This window comes from Tyto alba, unplaced genomic scaffold (genome assembly GCF_018691265.1).
Source record: "Tyto alba isolate M040663 unplaced genomic scaffold, T.alba_DEE_v4.0 Super-Scaffold_28, whole genome shotgun sequence".
NCBI lineage: Eukaryota > Metazoa > Chordata > Aves > Strigiformes > Tytonidae > Tyto > Tyto alba.
In genome coordinates, this window is record NW_024881302.1 from 12799129 (window position 1) to 12818814 (window position 19686).

At 40.4% G+C, this 19686-nt stretch overlaps 1 protein-coding gene across 2 annotated transcripts; it reads left to right on the plus strand.

The window, feature by feature from the left end:
• The first annotated feature begins 7064 nt into the window (after nt 1–7064).
• TVP23A (trans-golgi network vesicle protein 23 homolog A) lies at nt 7065–19240 on the plus strand. 2 transcript variants are annotated; one of them, XM_042798919.1, is made up of 7 exons: nt 7065–7489; nt 7575–7654; nt 12271–12307; nt 13369–13458; nt 16250–16375; nt 18026–18155; nt 18567–19240. In XM_042798919.1, the coding sequence occupies exons 1-7, from the start codon at nt 7481–7483 to the stop codon at nt 18626–18628; spliced, it is 534 nt and encodes a 177-aa protein (XP_042654853.1). In that variant the 5' UTR covers nt 7065–7480; the 3' UTR covers nt 18629–19240. The 2 variants fall into 2 exon arrangements, with proteins under 2 accessions (XP_042654853.1, XP_042654852.1); XM_042798918.1 differs by having other exon boundaries at nt 7068–7489; nt 12271–12415.
• Nucleotides 19241–19686: the final 446 nt, after the last annotated feature.

The window sequence follows — 19686 nt, forward strand, 5'->3', positions numbered from 1 at the left end:
AGGAAAGTAAAGGTGTGATATTATGGAAGATGGTTTGAACATGAAAGGTCTTTTATATCGTGGAGCTTGTTTTTAAAACCATCTGCTACCTCACCTCAGAAACTAGCTGTGCTTCCATTGATGCATAAATGCCCTTCAGCACTCTTCCATGCCTACACTTCTAGTATCACCTACTACATTGCTTCCCAAACACTACAATGAGCCTCAGTAGTGCAGCATGAACACTGCAGGTGAGACACAGCATAGAGCCCAAGGTAATGCACTACAACGCTGCTGCTCATACTGTCAGATTCCCCAAAACATGATATTCTCAAGTGAAGCTAGGAATTCAAAAGGTTGGGAATTTCCAATCTAGTAGGTGCAAAGAAAGATTAGGGCCTCAAATATTTGTGGTCATTTAGAATCTCACAGAACTTTGGACAAGCATTCTCAGGAGGCTGATAGAGCAAGGCAGGCTGAACAAAAGACCTGTTTAGATGGCTGCTTTGCAAAATACTGACAGACTAACTTCAAAAGGCATTCCTGCAGAAACCTTGGTTTCTGCTCTTACTAGGCTGTGATATCCAAGTCTGTTGCCAGTTCACCATAAACATTCAATGGAATTCTTTTGTTTCACTAAAATATTATATTAGAGATTTAAAACTCATAGCCCTCACATTTTTAGCTTGGTAACATAAATAATAGTAACAACATAACAACATCAATTTGCCAGCCTAGCATGTGCAGTCCAGATTCATTGTTGTGCCAAAAGGACACAGCTACCACAAAGCCCTCTGTGAAGAATTAGGCAGATCTATGAAGACAAAGACATGAAGCTGTTTACAGCAGCAAGGTATCACATATTTTCTAAACTGTCTTTGTGTCAACAGGCCTACATTTAAACTATGAATTCTACCACTTTCTTCCTCACCTGAATACCACTGTTTCATTACTTTCACTGGCACTAGAATGATTGTGGTATGGTACATGATGGAACTTCCCAGTGAAAAGAGTCTGAAACAACCGAAAAGTAAAAAAATATTGCTGATTTATAAGCATGCTGTTCTTTTTTTACAGTACTTTTACTAGCACAAAGTATTTCATCAGGAAGCCAAGGATGGAGTGAGAAATATTTTCAGTAGCAGCTAGCTGCAGTTGCATGCTCTGCAAGCATGCCACGAGCACCAGGACCTGCAGCAACATCTGGCTGCTGCCCGACCTACAGCTGAGGAGCAGACACTGAGAAAAGCTCCTATTCCTTCCCTTGGTTTTCAAGAAGTCTGTGAGCATCACAAATCCACAGATCTCTTAGCAGTAGTTTTGGAACAGATAGTGAACAACAGTATTCACCTTGTTAACAGAAAAACTTGTCGTTTATCTACAGCTGAGAGCAATTAAAAAAAAAAAAAAAGGAAAAAAAAGAAATTCATATCCTTTCTGTCACCACCACTGGACTTCATATAACTAGTCCAGTACACTGGTGCATTGGAGCATGTGACAAAAAAACTGTAATTCCCCTCACAATGAAATAACATAGAGCAAGAATGGGAAACAGCATACAAATGCAAACCCAAACCAACAAGGAAAAGGACGTGTGCAAAACCACAGCCTGTGTCAAGTTTCAGAATGATGGAGGCAAGAAAACTGGGCAAAAATACTACACTGACAGTTGAAGAAACCATGTATTTTAGGGGCTTCCCTAGAACATTTCTGATTTTTGTCAAGTAAAACACACACCACACACAAAAGATACTAAAATCCACATCAGATACAGTAGCTCTACCTTTAGTCACTTGAACCAACCAGCATTTACCGCAACTTTCATTCCAGTAGCTGGGCTGTTATTCTTGTAACTGCAGACAGTGAATGTGGTGTCATAGACACAGTCACGCTGACTTTTTTTTCAGGAGCTTCAGGTCTGTGTTCCAGGAGTCCTGCAGTCTGCTCTCTGGGCTGCTCTGCCATGGGAAAGGGGAACTCTTGAACCCTTCTATTGAAGCTGCTCTACCCTGCATGAAGGATGAAAGCCAGACAGTGCGTTCTCTGAGAAACAAACAGCTTTGGGTCCTCGCCCTTCTTCCACGGTTTATTTCAGCATTTTTAATTGGTAATTATGTACAGACTTTAAAGATGTGTGGATCACGAATTTAGGCCCATTCACAGGAGAAACAAATGCTTCACCTTCTGGTTGGGGAATCAGGCAGAATAGCTTTCACAAGAACAGCTGTGGAGGCCTCCAGTACAGTCCAGAGCTTCCTCCTCTTCTAAACTGGGACACTGAGGCTTGTCAGCTTTCAGGCAGCAGAGGGAACTGCGGTCTCTTCCCAAGCCCAGACTCCATTGTAAAAGAGGCTCATAGGCCACAGACATGAACCTTGCTTTTGGTTTTGCCAGAGGAGGTTGGGCCCCTACTTCCAGGAGAGGTTCAGAGCTGTGTGCTGCATACAGAGCCAGTTATCTCCTGTAGCATGCGGTTCATCTTACAAAGAACATGCAGTCAATGTGCCGGACCCCATCCCAGGGCACTTAATGTTCCTGTGGCTTATATGGGGGATCCAGCTACTTAAAGACCAATTCTGAGCACCTCTACCTCTTTGTATGATTCAGGTCTACAGAAACAGTATGGATTTGGTGAATTTTAATTCCTCAGACATCCCTTCAAGTTCTCTGTAACCGAGTACAAGAAATTTTAGAGAGCTGAGGCTATTCAGTGAACTAAAAAAAAAAAAAAAAAGTATTAACAAATTAAGGAAAGATACTATTAATCAATATTGCTGTAGAAATAGGGACCACAGTCTGCTTCACAAAAATCTGCAGGTCAGAAGAATTAAGACCTGCAGGTACAGGTTTCTTGCTTCATTACATCACCAGATTTGGAACCCTTTCTTTCTTATTTTTTGTGCTTTGTCTATGTTCTACTTTTTTTTTTTTTCTGAGAAACTTATTGCCTTTACCATCCTCCTTACACCAATTTAGAATAAGTTAGAACAACAAATGCAAGGAAATATAGCAAAAGCTGCTTAATCACAGCCTCCACAACAAAAGATGAAGTAGACATTGCCACTGAAAACAGTGGTGGAAGAATTGTCCAGAAGTCACCTCAGGGATCTGAACAAGACTGTGTAGATAGTACTAGCAGCAAGGAAAAAAAAAAAATACAAAAAAGCACTAATGAATAAGCAGCTTCCAGCTTTTATAAGCAACTTCAACTTTTATTTTTGAAGAGAGAGAAAACAGTAGAAGCAATAGTACTCCATTTTTTATATTAACCTCCTGTTGTACTAAGTTTCTGAACTATTTGATAACCTTGTGGAATTTTATTTAATAGGTTTAGATTACTTTTATATTATTTTTTTTTCTCAGAAAGCCCATAGAGGACTGGCTTAAGACAGGAAAGGTATTGGATACTTGTGTGACTGTGCACAGGCCTTTTAAATTCATATAGCAAAGGAGGGAAGGGACCCCAAGCACCTCTTCTGGTGAAATCAGAAGACTGTCACCCTGGGAAACAGATCCTATCTCTGCTTACCACAGCGGATCTGTGAAGCCACTTAAACCAAACTTTTGACAGGTGTCCAGACAGCCCAAGTTCCTTATTTTTGGAGTTCCCAAACTGAGAAGTAAGAGATGATTTGGAGAAGTAGCAAGAAATGCAGCTGAGAATGACTGAAGCTTTGAACATATCAAGAGATATATAAATCTAGACACACTAAGAAGTCTGCATCCAAGTATCGGGAAGCAATGCACTCCAAGCTGGAAGAGAGCTGATAACTTTGCTTTGGTCTGCCTATGTTCTGGCTGTTTCTAAGTGACCACTGCAGAGTCTCAACAGAAAAAGATACCGAAGTAAACTCATTTAAAAGCATTAAAAAGCAAAGCATTTTGTCTCCCAGGTAACTGCACTAGAGATTTCTACAGCATGAGTTAAATAAGGCCTAAAGCCACACAGTGAATACAGAAGGATAAAATATGCTATTTAATAAAAATATGTAATGTTTTCTTGATTTTTTCCTAACTGAAAGGAATATAGATACTACTGCACTTTTTAGAATCAAAATCAGTTACTGTGTAATAATGGGTATTCATACTCCTCTCCTGGGATACAAAAAAAATAATTTTTCATCTCTTTAGACATAACTGAATAAAGGATCAATACTGGCTCTTTTTTTTTTTTTTTTTTTTTGGAATATCCATTTATATTTATGGTCCAAAGCTCTTCAGCTTTGACATATCTTTCAGTTACCCATTTCTTGCTAATGGCAGAACTCGATCTCTCCCAAGACTGTACTGCTATGTATCACCCAACTCAAAGACACCTTCCTGATATGGGAAGTACATGCTGTGGCTTCTCCCCTGTTAATACAGAGCTGCCAATCACAACAATTCAGGTATGTACAGCCAAAAAATTCCACAGAAATTGTTTCCGGGTCAAAGTAGGAAATCATCGTTTGCAAATTAATTAGAAGGCAACACTATTAGAAAGTTATCTATTTAATACCTTCTCTAATTTGGCCTATCTCCTCAAAATTTAAACATTTTATTGAATCTCCAACAAACCCCGTGTTTCTAATGTGAGTGAGGTCAGAGTTATTCTTGGATTAACAATATTTTCCAATATTCAGAGGAACAGAATACTTAACTGTAAACACCACCGAGATAGTTAAGTCACAGCTACAACCGCCAAGTTATTCAAAATATCCTTGTGCAGTTTACAGTGCAAGTTTCTGATACCATGTCAGTGCAAGATTCTGGGCAATGCTCCAAAGAAAAGGAGAAATCAGCTGACTTCACGTTAATCATGTGAATAAAACACCCTATTCCTCTTGGAGGAGGTTCTATTTACTGTTGAAACACAGAGAGAGATATTTCCCAGTTATTCATATCAAACCTTTGGCACTGATAGTGCTCTACAATAGAAAGGTCATTTTTTGTTCTGGGGAGAGGATTGCCTGTAAGGTAATGGCAAGCGCACAGCAGCAAATGTTACAGTTTTGAACTATTTTATGCTATATGTTTCAGTCCACAATTAAATGAAATCTTAATATATTTCATAAATGGTCAAGGTTTTTCTGTGTACAAACCTGAAAACGAAATCACAATTCATAAAATCAGTGTAGCTATCTTTCAATTTTGTGATGTTGGAGCAGTATTTGAGGATTTACATCACACTTAGGGTGTTGCTAATCTTTCCAACATTCAAATAATTTGTAGTTAAATCAGAATGCTGATAAAAATGTTGAAAATAGGACAGTTTGTTCTGCAAAACCCTAGAAAACACTGGAAACTTATAATGAGGTTTTGCTTGAATGTATTTATTTTAAAACAAGCAAGACACTTTCTAATAATCCCAACATGAAGAAATTCTTGATTTGACCAATGATTCCTCTAGTATCAAGGATTCTTTCTAGCTCTTAATTTGCTCTAAGAGAAAATTATAACACATACAATACCTTGAATAATCACACAACATAATGCGGCATAACTTTTTAGAGAATGTTACTAAACCACTTGCACGGTATAGTGGCAAATCTTCTGTGGTATTATCTAATGGAGTTTATTAGGAAAACAGATAATCCCTACAGTGAATCAGTGGAGACAAGCACTGGAAAGAGGTAAAATTAAGGAAACATTTATCTGGTTTAAAATTAAAAAACAAAACAAACAAAACACAGGTTCTGTATCTTTTTTCGTTATATTATTTCATCTCTAATGAAATCAGTCAGCAGCACCAGAGTAGTAAATCAGATACCTAATGTGACAGTCTAATTGTCATCTCTCTCATAGAAGCAAGTACTGTTTTATCTGATAAGGCACACACTTACTTTTCTGGTGCCTTAGAACAAAAACACAATGGTTCAGACAATACAGCTACATTACAGAAGTACTAAATTTAAACCATCAGACTTGCTGGCAGAACTGTGCTGAGAGGTGAAAGAGCTGATAAAGTAGCTGAGATGATCTGGCTGTCAGGAAGATGTGAGACCTCCCTCCCCTGTTTAATGCTTCTGTCAAAGCAGTTCCGGGAGCTGCTTCTGAGTCAGAATCCAGTTCTATTTGAATTATTGTTAATACATTGCTCATAAACGGAAGTGCGTGTTGATACAGCAAATGAAGTAGAGGTCAGCTTCAGGTATGCACACAATTATTAAATAATTTGTATCTCATGATAGCTCTCAAAGAATGTATATGTTCTTTGGGAGCGAAATACTACTTAAATATTTTAATATTGTTGGCTATTGTGAGCCATCCCATCAAATTACAGATTACTCATTTTTTTAGTGCAAATCTGCTGTAGTTACCGACACACTATAAAATGTTTTAACACTACCAAGGCCAAAATATGACTGCCACAATATTAACAGTATTAGTCATAAAATACACCTTTTCCCCCCCTTCAAAATCCTACTAAAAACAGCTATCAGTTTTTCTGATGCATTAGGTATTGTCTTGCTCTAATAACAGGTCTTGCACAAAGCTACTTTCTAATTAATGCTTTTGATATGTTCACCTCTAACTTCTGTACTCAACAGGCACTTTGGTTTAGTTAGATGTTTTAGAAAAGACTAGGAAGTTATTTTGCCAGCTAATTTAATGCTCATAGCTAGCCAGATCTACAGACCACTGTCATTTATCACATCGTCCTTGATCCTTCAACTTCATTTGTAGCTGACTGGACTATTTCCCCCCATTATTGTGAAACCCTTACCCATATCCTGAAGCTCAGCTGTCTCATTTCACTTTCCTACTTCCTTAACTCTGCTGCATAATCCATCTGCAATTTAAATAAAAGCAGAAGAAATCTTTAACTGAAGGGCTGAGTTACCCACGTTACGCTAGTGGTACATTCGCAGTGTCAGAGTCATAGCGGCCTGTCCCCCAGAGCTGTATCACAGGAGGGGGACCGGGCGTGCTGCAGGCGGGGTTTGGCCCGGCACTGACAGGACAACTGACTGTTGGTATCAGCTCAAGTCCTCAGACGTGGCATGCGGGTTGTGTATCATCTTCGCACGTGCACCTTCACCCTTCTCTCTACTACTTTTTCCTTTTGGGGTTTATCTTCACCACAAGACCTCAGCCGCCCTAGCCAGGCGGGTGCCTCCGCGGCGCAGGCGGCCATCTTACAGCGCGGAGCCAAGGCCTCCGGCTCCTCACGCCCGCGGCGCGGCCCGCGGACGGAACCCGCCTGGCCTCGGCAAGGCGACGGACGAGCGCCCGGGCGGGACGGGGATGGGGTGGTAGCGACTCGGACTCAGGGGACGAGCCGGGGGTCCCCGCCGGGCCCGGCGCTAGCAGCGGCTCAACCAGCTCCGCCAACTCCCGCGCACGGTACCGCTGAGGAGCGGCCGCGTCCTGAGGGCGAGGGTCCCTCCGCCCCGCCCCGGCGAGGCAGGGCCGGCCTCGCCGCCGGCAGCCCGGCCCCTTTTCCCCGAAACACCTCCCGGCCCTCGCAACCGCCGCGCCTGGCAACCGCGCCGCGGGGCCGGGCCGGGCCGGGCGGAGGATGAAGCAGGTAGAGGCGCCGGCGGGAAGGGCGGGGGCGGCGGCGGGCGGCGCGGCTGCCCGCTCCCTGCCCGCTGACGGGGTCCTCGCCGCAGGCGCTGGTAGACGACACCGAGGATGTGTCCCTCGACTTCGGGAGCGAGGAGGAGCTGGCGCTGCGGAAAGCAAAGATCAGGTAACGGCGCGGGGAGCGGAGCGGGCCCGGCCCCGGCGCGGCGCCCGCCGGAGGTAACCGGGGCTGGGCAGCCCTTGCTGCTCCAGCTGGGCCTGACTCACGGAAAACACAATAAAAATCCATTTAAACACTTCATTCCTAATTTTTTACAGGGAGGGTTGCCAAGCGCTGGAACAGGCTGTTCGGGGCGGCTGGTGAGCCCCCGCCCGGGAGATGCCCGGCGCCGGGCTGGAGCAGCAAGGCCCGCGGCCCTGCCAGCCCCGCCGCTGCTGCAGCCCGGCTGCTCGGCAGGCTCAGCGTCACCCTGCCATTGGAAACGGGAATTTCACATACCCACAGCCAACATACCACAGATCCCACCCCCCCAAAAAAACCCCAAACCAAACCCAACCAAACAGTATTTTTGTTAGAGCTGGGGAAGCGGAGAGAGCTCCCATCTTTAGCAAAACAAGGTGTGCAGCAGAGTGCTCCCTCACTGCATTGCACACCTGGCTGAAGGGAAACAACAAGTTATTTGCAGTAAAACTGTCATCTTTTCCTACCACGGAATGCAATGTTTCATGGAATATAGTATATCTTATTCTTGTAGCTGTTACCCAGGAAAACCCAACCCATTGATCCATCTTATCTGTCAGGTTAAGCAGCCTACCATTATGTTACCAGAGGTGTCACTCTGCAGCTCTGTCCACACCGAGGTCCCAGGTGACAGAGCTGTTGCTCCATCAGTGGCTTTTGAAGAGTCTCCAGTCAAAAACTGTCAAGGGAAAAGTTTTATGTCAAAAGGAATTATACGTATACATGCACTCAACAATATATATTTAATCAGCTTTGACATACTACTTTCTTCCCTTCCACCTTGCCCCTGTTTACTGTGGTCTGTTACAATGTTAATATTGTAGTCATAAACAAAAATAACATTTGTGTTAGGCTTAACATCTCTTATCCAAGATGCACAAACAAGCAATCATGTAGCTTTACAATACGTTTCCTCTATTTTACTAGTGTCCGGTGAAGCCTTTCTGCCCTTCCAGAGCCTTGGACTTTGCAACTACATGATAAGTCAGCCACGACATGAGTAACATGCCCGGAGTTGCTTTGTTTCTATGCTTTAGCAGCAGCACACATTTTAAATTAAGGTTCATATTTTGGTGCAGTCTGGGAAATACAGCTTAGGCGTCTTGAGAACATGGGCCACAGATTTAGTCTATGGGACCAGATTAGAGTTGGCGTGAAGTGAAACAACCCTGAAATGTTTGTGGGAGGTCCACAGCACCAGTCACTTTACTCTAGAGATCTGTTCTCACAGGTTCATGCTACCTGATAATATAGACAGGCAAAGTATCAAGAAACCATGCTAGTAATTGATCCACCCTGTGTAGATACTTATTTCATTACAGAGTGCTCTTTCTTGCCCTCATTGTGACAATACTAAAAGATAATCTCATACTGAAAAAATCTTATGCTATAGAATACAGAAATGAAACTCCTTACATAGTTCACACGGAAGCTTGTTTTCATATTTCTGAAGAATCTTGCACAAACAAGCCTGGAACGTACCCATGTGCTGCAAAATTTTGTTGTCTTATTAGAGGGTGTAACAACCTGTTCCAATCATTTGTCTTTAACTTTATCCCAATTTTATATATCTTGAACTTGGTTAGAATTTGCATAAGCTACGACAAGTTGTGCTTTTGTAAGTCTCCAAGGCATGTGCAAGTGCTCCTTAAAAGCAAAAAGTATGTGGATAGTGATATAGTTAGCGGCTACTTTTATAAGAAAGTTAGGATAAGGATAACATACACCATCTTTGCAATTCATTGCAGTACCAGAATATTTGATCTGGGACAGTTAGGAGCATCTGATTGCTTCTTTTTCAAATCAGCCAGGTAACACAAGATGATCAAGCCAGCAAGCATGTTTGTTTAAAATTTGCCTAGATATCTTTCAAGTTCTGGACAGAGGTATAAAAAACAGCATGTAGAGTGCTGCCATGGCACTTCAGAGCAGGTACTGAGAACGATTCTCCTGTAGTTCAGTGGTATACCTTAGGGTGACCTAATCTGATTCCTTAATATGGAATGTAACTAAATTCATAACAGCTCATTCCTATCCTAATAAGCATCGTGCTTGCACACTGAACAGAGGTTATTGTAACAAGATAAATGGTAATAATTTGCCTCAGGGCTGCAGTTCTACACTATATGGATGTTTAACTGCAACAGGATAGCTAAGAGTCCAAGCAAGTGGGTTGCTATGCTTTCAGAAGCAAACGCATGCCAAATAGAGACACTGCAGTTTTAGTTACACTTATCCTTAATTGGAAATGAGAAAAAAAAAAGAAGAAAAATTATGTTTTAAAGCCTGTAATGTCTTCCATTAGTATAAGAAATCATGTTAGTTTATGCAATTATTTCTTAATGCCATCATATTTCTGAAAATTAGCTTTTTAAAAAAATTTTCTAAAGTACAACTGATTTCAGTATAAATGTATCCACTTAAGAAAGGCTGTAAGGTTGTTTTTTGTTTCAAAAAGGATGCAGATGGTTTAGCTTCAGGTTTTAAAAGACATTTTTATCTATCTGAGATTATATCCTTATTAAAAATTCTGTTTGTATATGATAGGAGCTATAAATTTCATCTCATGGCTGTGAATTAAGAAAACACATTTGTTCTGTTAAGTGAGGAAGTGAACAATTTATTTACTGGATTCTGTTAGTTTCAGGATTTTTTGATTTTTTTTTTTTTTAAAGCCTAAGTAGGTAGACATTTTCTGAGATTGAGGGAGTTGTCCAAATAATGAGGTGCAAGTTTTGATATGGCTCCATATTCCTCTTCTAGTACAAGAACCTGCAGGTCTGTGTCTTTGGCTTGGCTAGCCATACCCTTGTGAGAGGGTTGATATTCCATGGTCTCAATAAAGTGTTTAGCGCTGTAATAAATGTGAGCCTCTTGCTCATGTACTTTTTTTTTAGTAAACACCCTTCAAAGATTGATACTGGAACAGAGTCAGCATTCAAACAATAATTCTTCATCTGACTTCCAAAATGAAACATCACTACTCCAAAGTCACTTTCACATTTGAAGCACTGGGGGAGTTGCAAAAGGTCAGTCTGCGCTGTTACATTTTAAGGTTGTGATCTCTGAATGGCTTGTATTGACACAGGACACCACCTCTGTAATGAACTCTTACGTCTTCTTGAATGAGATCAAGACTTGAAGTAGCAAGACACTATCTGTTTCTGACAGTTCACAATATTTCCTCCACCCTACCCACCCACCTGCCTGCTTATGGCAGAAAAAGCTTCTTTCGCTTAAAATATCACATGTTTAGTTTTAAGTCAGAAGTAGTTTTTGGAAAGTTTGAGGTTAGTATGGGCATGATTGGGAGTAAACTACAGCTGTGTGCCATTCTTGCTTCTCCAGTCATGTATGTGTAGTAACTACAAGCACAATATTGTCATTACAGAATAGATAATTACTAGAACAATTAAACAGCTATAGAATAATATTATAATGAAGATTTTAATATAATAACCATTATAATTTAAATCTAATTATAATTTAAGTTTATAATAAATTATAGTTGTGTATGTATTATATGTATCATTTTATTACACACAAGAATAGAATAACAAATTTCATAGTTGAATAGTTAATTATGACCTAGGCTATACTATTGTTACTTGTTTACAGAGGTAGAGCAGCTTAATGAGACAACTGCAGACTCAAAATAAAAATCTTATTAAGAAAACAAGTTTTATTCACTCAGCTTCAAGGGAAGAAGTTACTTAAATGCAATAGCCTCTAGTTAATTGTCACTTTAAACTAATTAACACAAACACAACTATATTGATTAAGTTTCTGTACTTGGCATATTACCCTGAAAATTGTACTGTGCTCATTACAGCATTCTCCAAACCCCCTGTCTCACTGTACAGGTCAATATTCCATGCTATCAGGTACCACTTCTACTGAAATTGCCCTTTATTTTGTTATGGACAAAGTTTAGTTTTATGAGCAAAGTGCAGATATCTAGTGAAATTAATGAACCTTCATTCATAAAAACTGTTAGATTCCCAAATCATATTCCCTCTGTAAAAGGAAGTGTTTGGTTTCAGACATTACATATGAAGGTTCATTTACACCCAGCAGCTATTTTTTTCTTCCAATTTATTTTTTTATTTTCAGAGTTCCTCCTCTTGTTTTCAAAACAGTTCTGAAAGACTTGTCTGTCTCAGTTCTTTTGTACCTTGCAATGCTGATATATTTCATGAAACAATGAGGATTTTAGGGTACAGTGTTGACCACCACCACTAAAGTCCTTCATTTAGTACCAAAGAAACTGGTGAAAGTCTCTAGATTTTGATCTATATTTGAAAAAGTTTTGACATGAACAACACTTTCCATCTTTTAGCTTTAGATTGAAGGTTGGCTATTGGAAATACCACTGCTTTAATAATGAAGATGTACATCAACATGAGATAACAGCAGCTACAAATCACAGTACCCTTAGAAATAGAAACAGCTATGTTGTACTACATTGCTAGCAAATACTGTAACATTCCTTCTTGGCCCATAACTTCTTAAGTGCTCTGTGTTTTTTTTTTTTTTCCTAGGCACCCACTGGCCACCTTTTTCCACCTGTTTTTCCGAGTGAGTGCTATTATTACCTACTTGTTCTGTGACTGGTTCAGCAACAGCTTTGTTGCCTGTTTTGTCACTATTCTCCTCCTTCTATCATTTGACTTTTGGTCAGTTAAGGTAAGAAGACCCTGAATAGTATTTAAAGTATTTTGTGTGCCATTAAATAAAACAAAAAAGAAAATATGTATGCTGACAAAAGTGACAAAAATATTGTGATCTGTTGATTTATTAAATGTGTAGCCCATTTTATTTAAGACATTTACATATCTTAGTTACTGTTTATCACCATGTTCTCTATAGCTGATGGGAGCTACTGCTATGGTAGGAAAATTGCCCTATCACGGGTAGATTTGTTTGTAAGCTTTCCCCATTAAAATTAAAAAAAAAAAGAAAGAAAGAAAACAATACTGTCTCTCAGTAATGGACGCCCAAGGATGCCCAAAGCCGCAATGCCATGCCCAGAGCCAGCATGCAAGAGCTGCAGAAGGCTCCTGGGCAGAAGGCTCCAGCTGTGGCACTGGTGCCCCAGTCACGTGCAGACAGGGGGGTCAGGCCAGCCCAAATCCCCAGGGCTCCACATGTGGAACAAGGCTTTTGTTTTGTAGAAGTGAAGCATTGCATCATCTCCAGTATTCTGAAAACTTCTGATATTCATCCAGGTGCAGAAACATTTCCTGAATTTGTTTGCTTGATTCCAGGCAGCTTACTTGCTTATAATTAATCTTCCAATTTTTCAGTGTGTTATTGTTCATGGTTTTCCTCTCTTACTGAGGAAATTTGTTTACTGGGGGCTTCTCCAACTGACTGACTTAGAAAAGATACATACTATGATTTCTTACCTAAATCAATGCTATTGTGCTAATTATTATATTGGAAGAGAACAGGCCTCTAAATTTGTGGTAACTCATCCAACCTTAATGGCTGTTGTGCGCAAGCTGGCACCACTTTTAGAACTAATTTTAGTATTTGATAAAACAATATGATTTTTAGACATGCTTGTCTTTTTTTAATGTTAGTCTGAGAAATGAATTATGCTGCTGATTAATGCAAATAACTGTTTCTGTCGCTAGAACGTGACAGGAAGACTCTTGGTTGGTTTGCGTTGGTGGAACCAGATTGATGAAGATGGAAAAAGCCACTGGGTGTTTGAAGCAAAAAGGGTAAATATGTGAATAAAAGCAGGCACAGGACAAACACAATCCAGAGGAAAGGTTGTAAAGCTAAGTCAAATAAAGTAAGAAATAGAGTACCTTTTTAACAGTTACTTTTTATCCAGCTTCTGTAACAGATAATGTGAGTATTCAGTTGCAAACACACTGCATGGTCATATCTCAGAAGCATTCAGGACAAAATTGGCACTGTAAGACTGTCATCATATGCATCAGCAGAATAAATATTCATAGCATGGTACTATCAGTATGAAACATTTCTGGTAGTTCTATTTTATTTTCTAGTGAGAACACCTTGTAATAAACACATATTCCGACAGTTAATTCCCATGCAGAATCCTCAAGAAATATCTATGTTGAAAGCAATACTGAATAGTTAAAATTCAGTATTTTAAAATTATTTATTCATGCTTATGGAATATGGTGGGGAATAGGACCCAGATCACAGAGCATTCTGGCACTGCTAGTGCTCCTCCAAACACCCTGAGCCAGAACACTATAAACAGCACTCGGCATTACTGCCAGAGCCGGGACCACAGGTTTTGGCTTTCACTTTCTAATTTTCTCTCCACAGCCCTGTTTAGGCAGAGCCTGGCAGGGCCACCCTTCAAGTGCTACTGGCTAGTAGCTACTCCCTCTCAGGCCAGCACCCTGCACGCCACCGGGTGCTGTGCCCACCTCAGGCGCCCCAAGGAGCTGGCCTGGGGGGCAGAGTTTGACAATCTTCCTGTAATCCAAGGGGAACCTAAAGAGAGAATATGGGCAAGCCTGCAGGAAAGCAGAGAAGCTAGAACTTCAGAGTTTCTTAGCTCTGTCAAGCAAAGACAGTAAAAATGAGCTAAAGCCTTCCAAAATGGCCAGCAAATGGTAGCTTGATGAACGTGAAAATCATAGTACCACAAGAAGAAACATCTAATTAGAGTGTTTTGTCATGGCTTATCCATGAGAAATACTTTGTCATGGCAAGGTCCTGGAATACATGCAATTCTCTTACTTTCCCAAGTCAGGCATTCCACACCTCCTTTACCTGTCCTCTGGCAATGTTTTAAAATCTCTTGCTTTACGGGTACATTTGTTTAGAAATATTCCAAGTCACTCACCAACAATAAACAGCAAATTCCTGGTGTGCTGCTGATGCAACTGAGGTTTGCCATTAAAATTCTATCTTCTGCTGAGGTTTGCTCAAAGAGAAATAATTTTTACACTTACATTCCAAACTGTTTGGAATGACTGCAGCCTTTTGTAATCTTGCTCATCAATTAACTAGGTCTTTCAGGTGCAGAGTTCGCAGGTGTATTGACTTTTTTTTCTCCTAAATGGCACTCATGCAATCTCTCTGTTGGGTAATTTGTCAGTAATTTGTAAAACAGGTGATTAAACCTTTTTGTTGACCCAGAACATCTGTCTTCTGTAACTGTGAAGGCATAGAACATTATTCTCTGGAGCTCTGCAACATCACTGGTTTAGAGGGTACATGAAAAAATTAGACACCCTGTAATTCTTACATCTTTCAAGGTTTTCTTAGTCAAGATAGAATAACTTAACTGTATTTCCAAGTTGGATGCCACTGTCTGCCTCTGGATGGGTATTACTTTTACATGGAGAATTCAAGATATTGAAAAATGCACTAAAAGACTTTTCAGTTTTCCTTTCCAGTTGTGAAGCTTGTATTTCAGAAACCAGCACTAGTGGTGGTGAGTGGTCTGTGGTTTGCAGTTAGCTTTTGAATTCTGCTCTCCTAGGAAAGATAAGAACCTTCTGAACAACTCTCTTTAGTTTCTTTTAGGTGCTAGAAGTTGACAGCAAGCCTTTAAGTGTAGATACACGAGTTGTGCTGATCTGGTGCAATCTGCAACCAGGGCTTTATGCAGCCTGCTTTGAGGTGTTTTGCTCTCCCTGAAGGACATAAATAGAGTGCCATGAATAACAATGCTTCTATCAGAGAAATGCCAGCAGTTACTGCGACGTCCAACACTAGTATTACAGAAGAGGCATTTTTGAAGCCACAGTTCTTAATTTATGGAATATCAATGGACTTCATAAGCAAAATTGAAGTATTGGTTTACATAATAGAAAACTAGCTTCACACTATTTAAATTAAGCTAAGATACTGCAGGTTTTTTAGGAAAATGTATGGAAATGGGCACTGTTAAGAGAATCCTGTTGTCTGAACTGGAACTGATAAATCCTATGGGGGGGGGGTGTCTTTAAAGTTTGCTTGTTAGCACTTGCAGCAGCTCATTGTAATTTCCACATTAGATACTGTGGCTTTTCCGATGCTGGCCTGAATTTTTCCCCCATGCTTTTCACACGTCACAAATGTACACTACACAGTAGTGCACTCACACACAAGTTCTGCTTGTAACACTGTCTTCTGTTTCACACTTCTCTAAGGCCTTGGTAAAGTTTCAATCTAATGTCAAAGTTAACTTAGTATTTCTGAATTTTAAAAGCAACTGTCAGTGTAATAGAACTTTTGACTTTAATATATGACTGATCTGTAGTGTTAATGAGAGCTATCATTGACAAAAGGAATAATTATCTCATTTAAATGTGAACAGACCAGAACATTTTGAAATGAAAATGCTGTCATGTACAGTAGGGCAGCAGGCAGAAAACTTGGCATTAGCTACTTCTCTTCTTATTCAGTATTCTTTCTATGCATGTAATAAGTGAAATTTAGGTCAAGAAATAATTTTGTCCATTCTTCCTCCTCTGCTGATTTGTTATTTATTGGGCATTTTGTCTTTGTAACTAGTAGTTTCAATACTTTTCCTTCCAGGTGCCTACAATAGCTGCCTCAACTGAAGCTGAAGCTCGAATCTTTTGGCTTGGTCTCATTATCTGTCCAGTTATTTGGACAGTGTTTTTCTTTAGCACCTTGTTCTCCTTGAAGCTGAAATGGCTGGTGAGTCTGGGGGTACTGAAAGACCTGCAGCTGACAGTGTTGGCAGAGTGAAACCCCAGATCTGTTAGTTTTGCAACAGTCTTTGAGTCAAATCTTCCAATAGTACAAAAATTCCACCAACAGCTTCACGAAATCAGGAGGAGTTTCTGCAGTCAAGCCCTGCACTCTGGAACAGATTAGTGATTTTTAGCCCCACTTTTACTAGGTTATCGGATGTCAGCTCCTTTATCTAACTTGAGAACCTTAAGTAGTTGGCAAAATTATGGACTTCTTTCTAACTGTAGCAACTTAATTTTCCCCAGTTTATTTCGGTCAAAGGAAACTAATAGGACAGAAAATGAACCAGTGATGCTGGTTTTCAAGTTTTCACATCTCCTTGGTACTTGGATGTTACTTGCTTTTAAAAGTAAGGATTTTAGATCTCTGGTACCATTCCCTTTTGAAAGAACCAGTATCATAGTGCTTAAAACCTTGGTATATTGAGCTATAAGTATGTATTTTATATTTACTGTATTTATAAGCCATCTACTCTACAAAAAAAAAAAAATACACATTTTTCTAAATGCAAGAGGAAGCTTACCCCATATATTGCATTACATGAAGATATTTTTGTCTATGAAAGCTTCGTGTTTTCCCCTGTAAGCATGAAGTGCCATAGAATTCATGTTGTCAAGTTCCCAGCCATGCCAAGTACAACTTCTTAATTCAGTTTGAAAAGTTAAGAAGTGTCTTGGACACGTGCAGGTAACAGCCAAGATTACACTTTATTATTAAATGAAACAGGCAATTCAGCTATGGGCATGAATCAATTGCAAATCATTAACTGTTTTCTAGTGGCCAAAATGACATCACTGAACAAGCAATAGTTAAAATTAAACCAGCAGTCTTTCTCTAGGGCTCTACCTTTATTTTTGAAAACCAGAGATTGTTTGCTAAACTACGAGCTGGTTGGAGAAAGAACCCTAACTGGCACTGGGGGTAGGTTGCTCAGGTGCTTGGAAAAGGGAAGTTACATGAATGAAAAGAGGATAGTTTCCAGGGGACTGTTTCTGAGGCCAGGGAGCACATTTTTTGTAAGTTATTTCATTATGTTACTATGTTATGTCAGATGAGTTCTGCCTGCTGCTAAGCCACAAAAGGATCTAATTATTTTCGCTGCCTGTTAATGCTAGATACTGATTCATAGCTATCAATGTGCTTTGTAAAGCCTGTAAGCTACAGGATCTTATTTGTATACAATAAGGCATTTGTCAGCTAAACAAGCCTGCAGGTTTGCTATGTATCTGGATGTGAAAGTTGTAGATACAAATCAGGCTTAAAAATGAAACGATTAGGAATCTGTTGAATAGGTCCTTTTTGGAGTAAGTGCTTTTAGGAAAGTAATGAAGCCTTTCAAGATGCAGAATGACAAGAAAAAATTTGTGTCAGTGTTTGATAAAAAGAGAGGTATTTTGTAGAAGGGAACTATTGTGTTTTTGACAGAGTTGGAGCTCTTTGAAGGTTATTTATTACTGGAAGGAATATCCCCCTCTCATAGCACGTATGTATGTCTAAATAGTATGTACACATATATGTGCACATGTATATTCTACACATGCAGTCTATATCTATCAGTGCATTTGTCCCAGCTGAACTTCTGTCTGTCTGCAGGCTCTTGTGATAGCCGGGATCTCCCTTCAGACTGCTAATTTATATGGCTACATCCACTGCAAACTAGGGGGACCAAAAAGCATCAGCAGAGTAACTTCAAGGTTTTTTGTCACAGCAGAGGTTCCCAAGAGTAAGTACCCAGGTGGTCTGTCAGCTGCAGCCCATGAAGTACCACACACCTACCTGCCTGCGCCCTGGGGCTTAGCTCTTCCCAGGTCTTTGTTCCTGAAGTAGCTCCTGGCAGGGCCACCCTGGCCCTCCGGCGAGCCCCCCCTGCGGCAGGCCAGGCGCTCCGAGCCGCCGTCCCCGCCTCACTTGGCTCCCTGTCCGGAAGCCGGCTGAAGCATCACAACTGAGCTGCTTCCGAGCCCCGGGAAGAATGTCCTCCAGGTCAACCCCTCGAGGGGTGATTTCTGAGGCACAGCTGGGAGAGCAGCCTCCGGCCCTCAGGCTTCCACCCCGGGCTCTTCCCCGCTTTTTGGGAAAGATTCCTATGTACTAGGTTGTGCTAACAGCCGTGCTTCCTGTGCTCCTTCCACAGGAGAGGCAAGGAGAATTTCAGACAACCGCGCTGAAGAACGTGGGAAGACAGGCACTAGGTAATCAAATAAGGAAGAACAAAAAGGATGAGCAGTAAGAGTACTCATTTTTGAACGCCGGTCTTCATATGAAGGTGCTTAAGTAAAGCTCTTCTAGAATTACACCTGCAAGAATAAGGATTTTATGTTTTTGAGTCTTTAGATCCTTCATTACTTAAGTTTCATCAAAAAGTGGTTTGTATGGGCAGAAAAACAACGCTTATGATTTATACAGAACACGCTTCTTTATGAAAAAATCCTGTCAGCCAACCAGGTGGTGGATTATCTTAACCAAGAATTAGAATGTAATCTAAAGACAATGCTCATTTATTTACTTTTGGAATGACAATAAACAAAAATCAAACTGCCTCTCCCTCTTGTACACAATAGTGATTTTTCAAATCTTTGATTCCTCACTAAAAAGAGGAATTGCAATCACAAAGGGCCTCTTAGTTATTAAGATACCAAATGTTTATTTTTTTTAGTGTTTAGGCTTAGTGTTGAGTAGAAGAAACCAAAAGTAATTTACCATGTTCATGCAGTGCTTGCATGAATTAGCCAGTTATGTGTAAATAGTTAAAGTATGTCAATCTTATTCCAATACCTGTAATAAAAACTGTGCTTGTGCTATAATCAACTTGCCTAAATCTAGGGTTTTATTTTAAAACTGATGCCAATTCTAAAAAAAAAAGGAGACAATACTGCACAGAATTTCACTCCAAATAGAAATCTTTTCCACTGAAAGGAGATACTTAAATCACATAACTCAGCAAGAGAGAGAGTGGGCATGGCAGCTCACCCCAGCGCAGAAGGCAGGACAAAGCCCACTCCACGTGCACAGCAGGTACTGCTGCCCCACTGGCAGCAAAGCACGTTTTATATTTGACTTTCTAAATAAAATCTTGTGTACACGTATCTTCAAACACCGACTTCACAGTTCGGTTATTAGTACCATGACAGCGGATGTGGATTGCGCCCATGTAACACAGATGACGACTCAGTTTTTTAGCTTTCTAGCAAGCTTTGAGACCACACGTGAACTACAAGAATCTGGAGCTATGGAAAAGAAGTAAGGCAAGAACA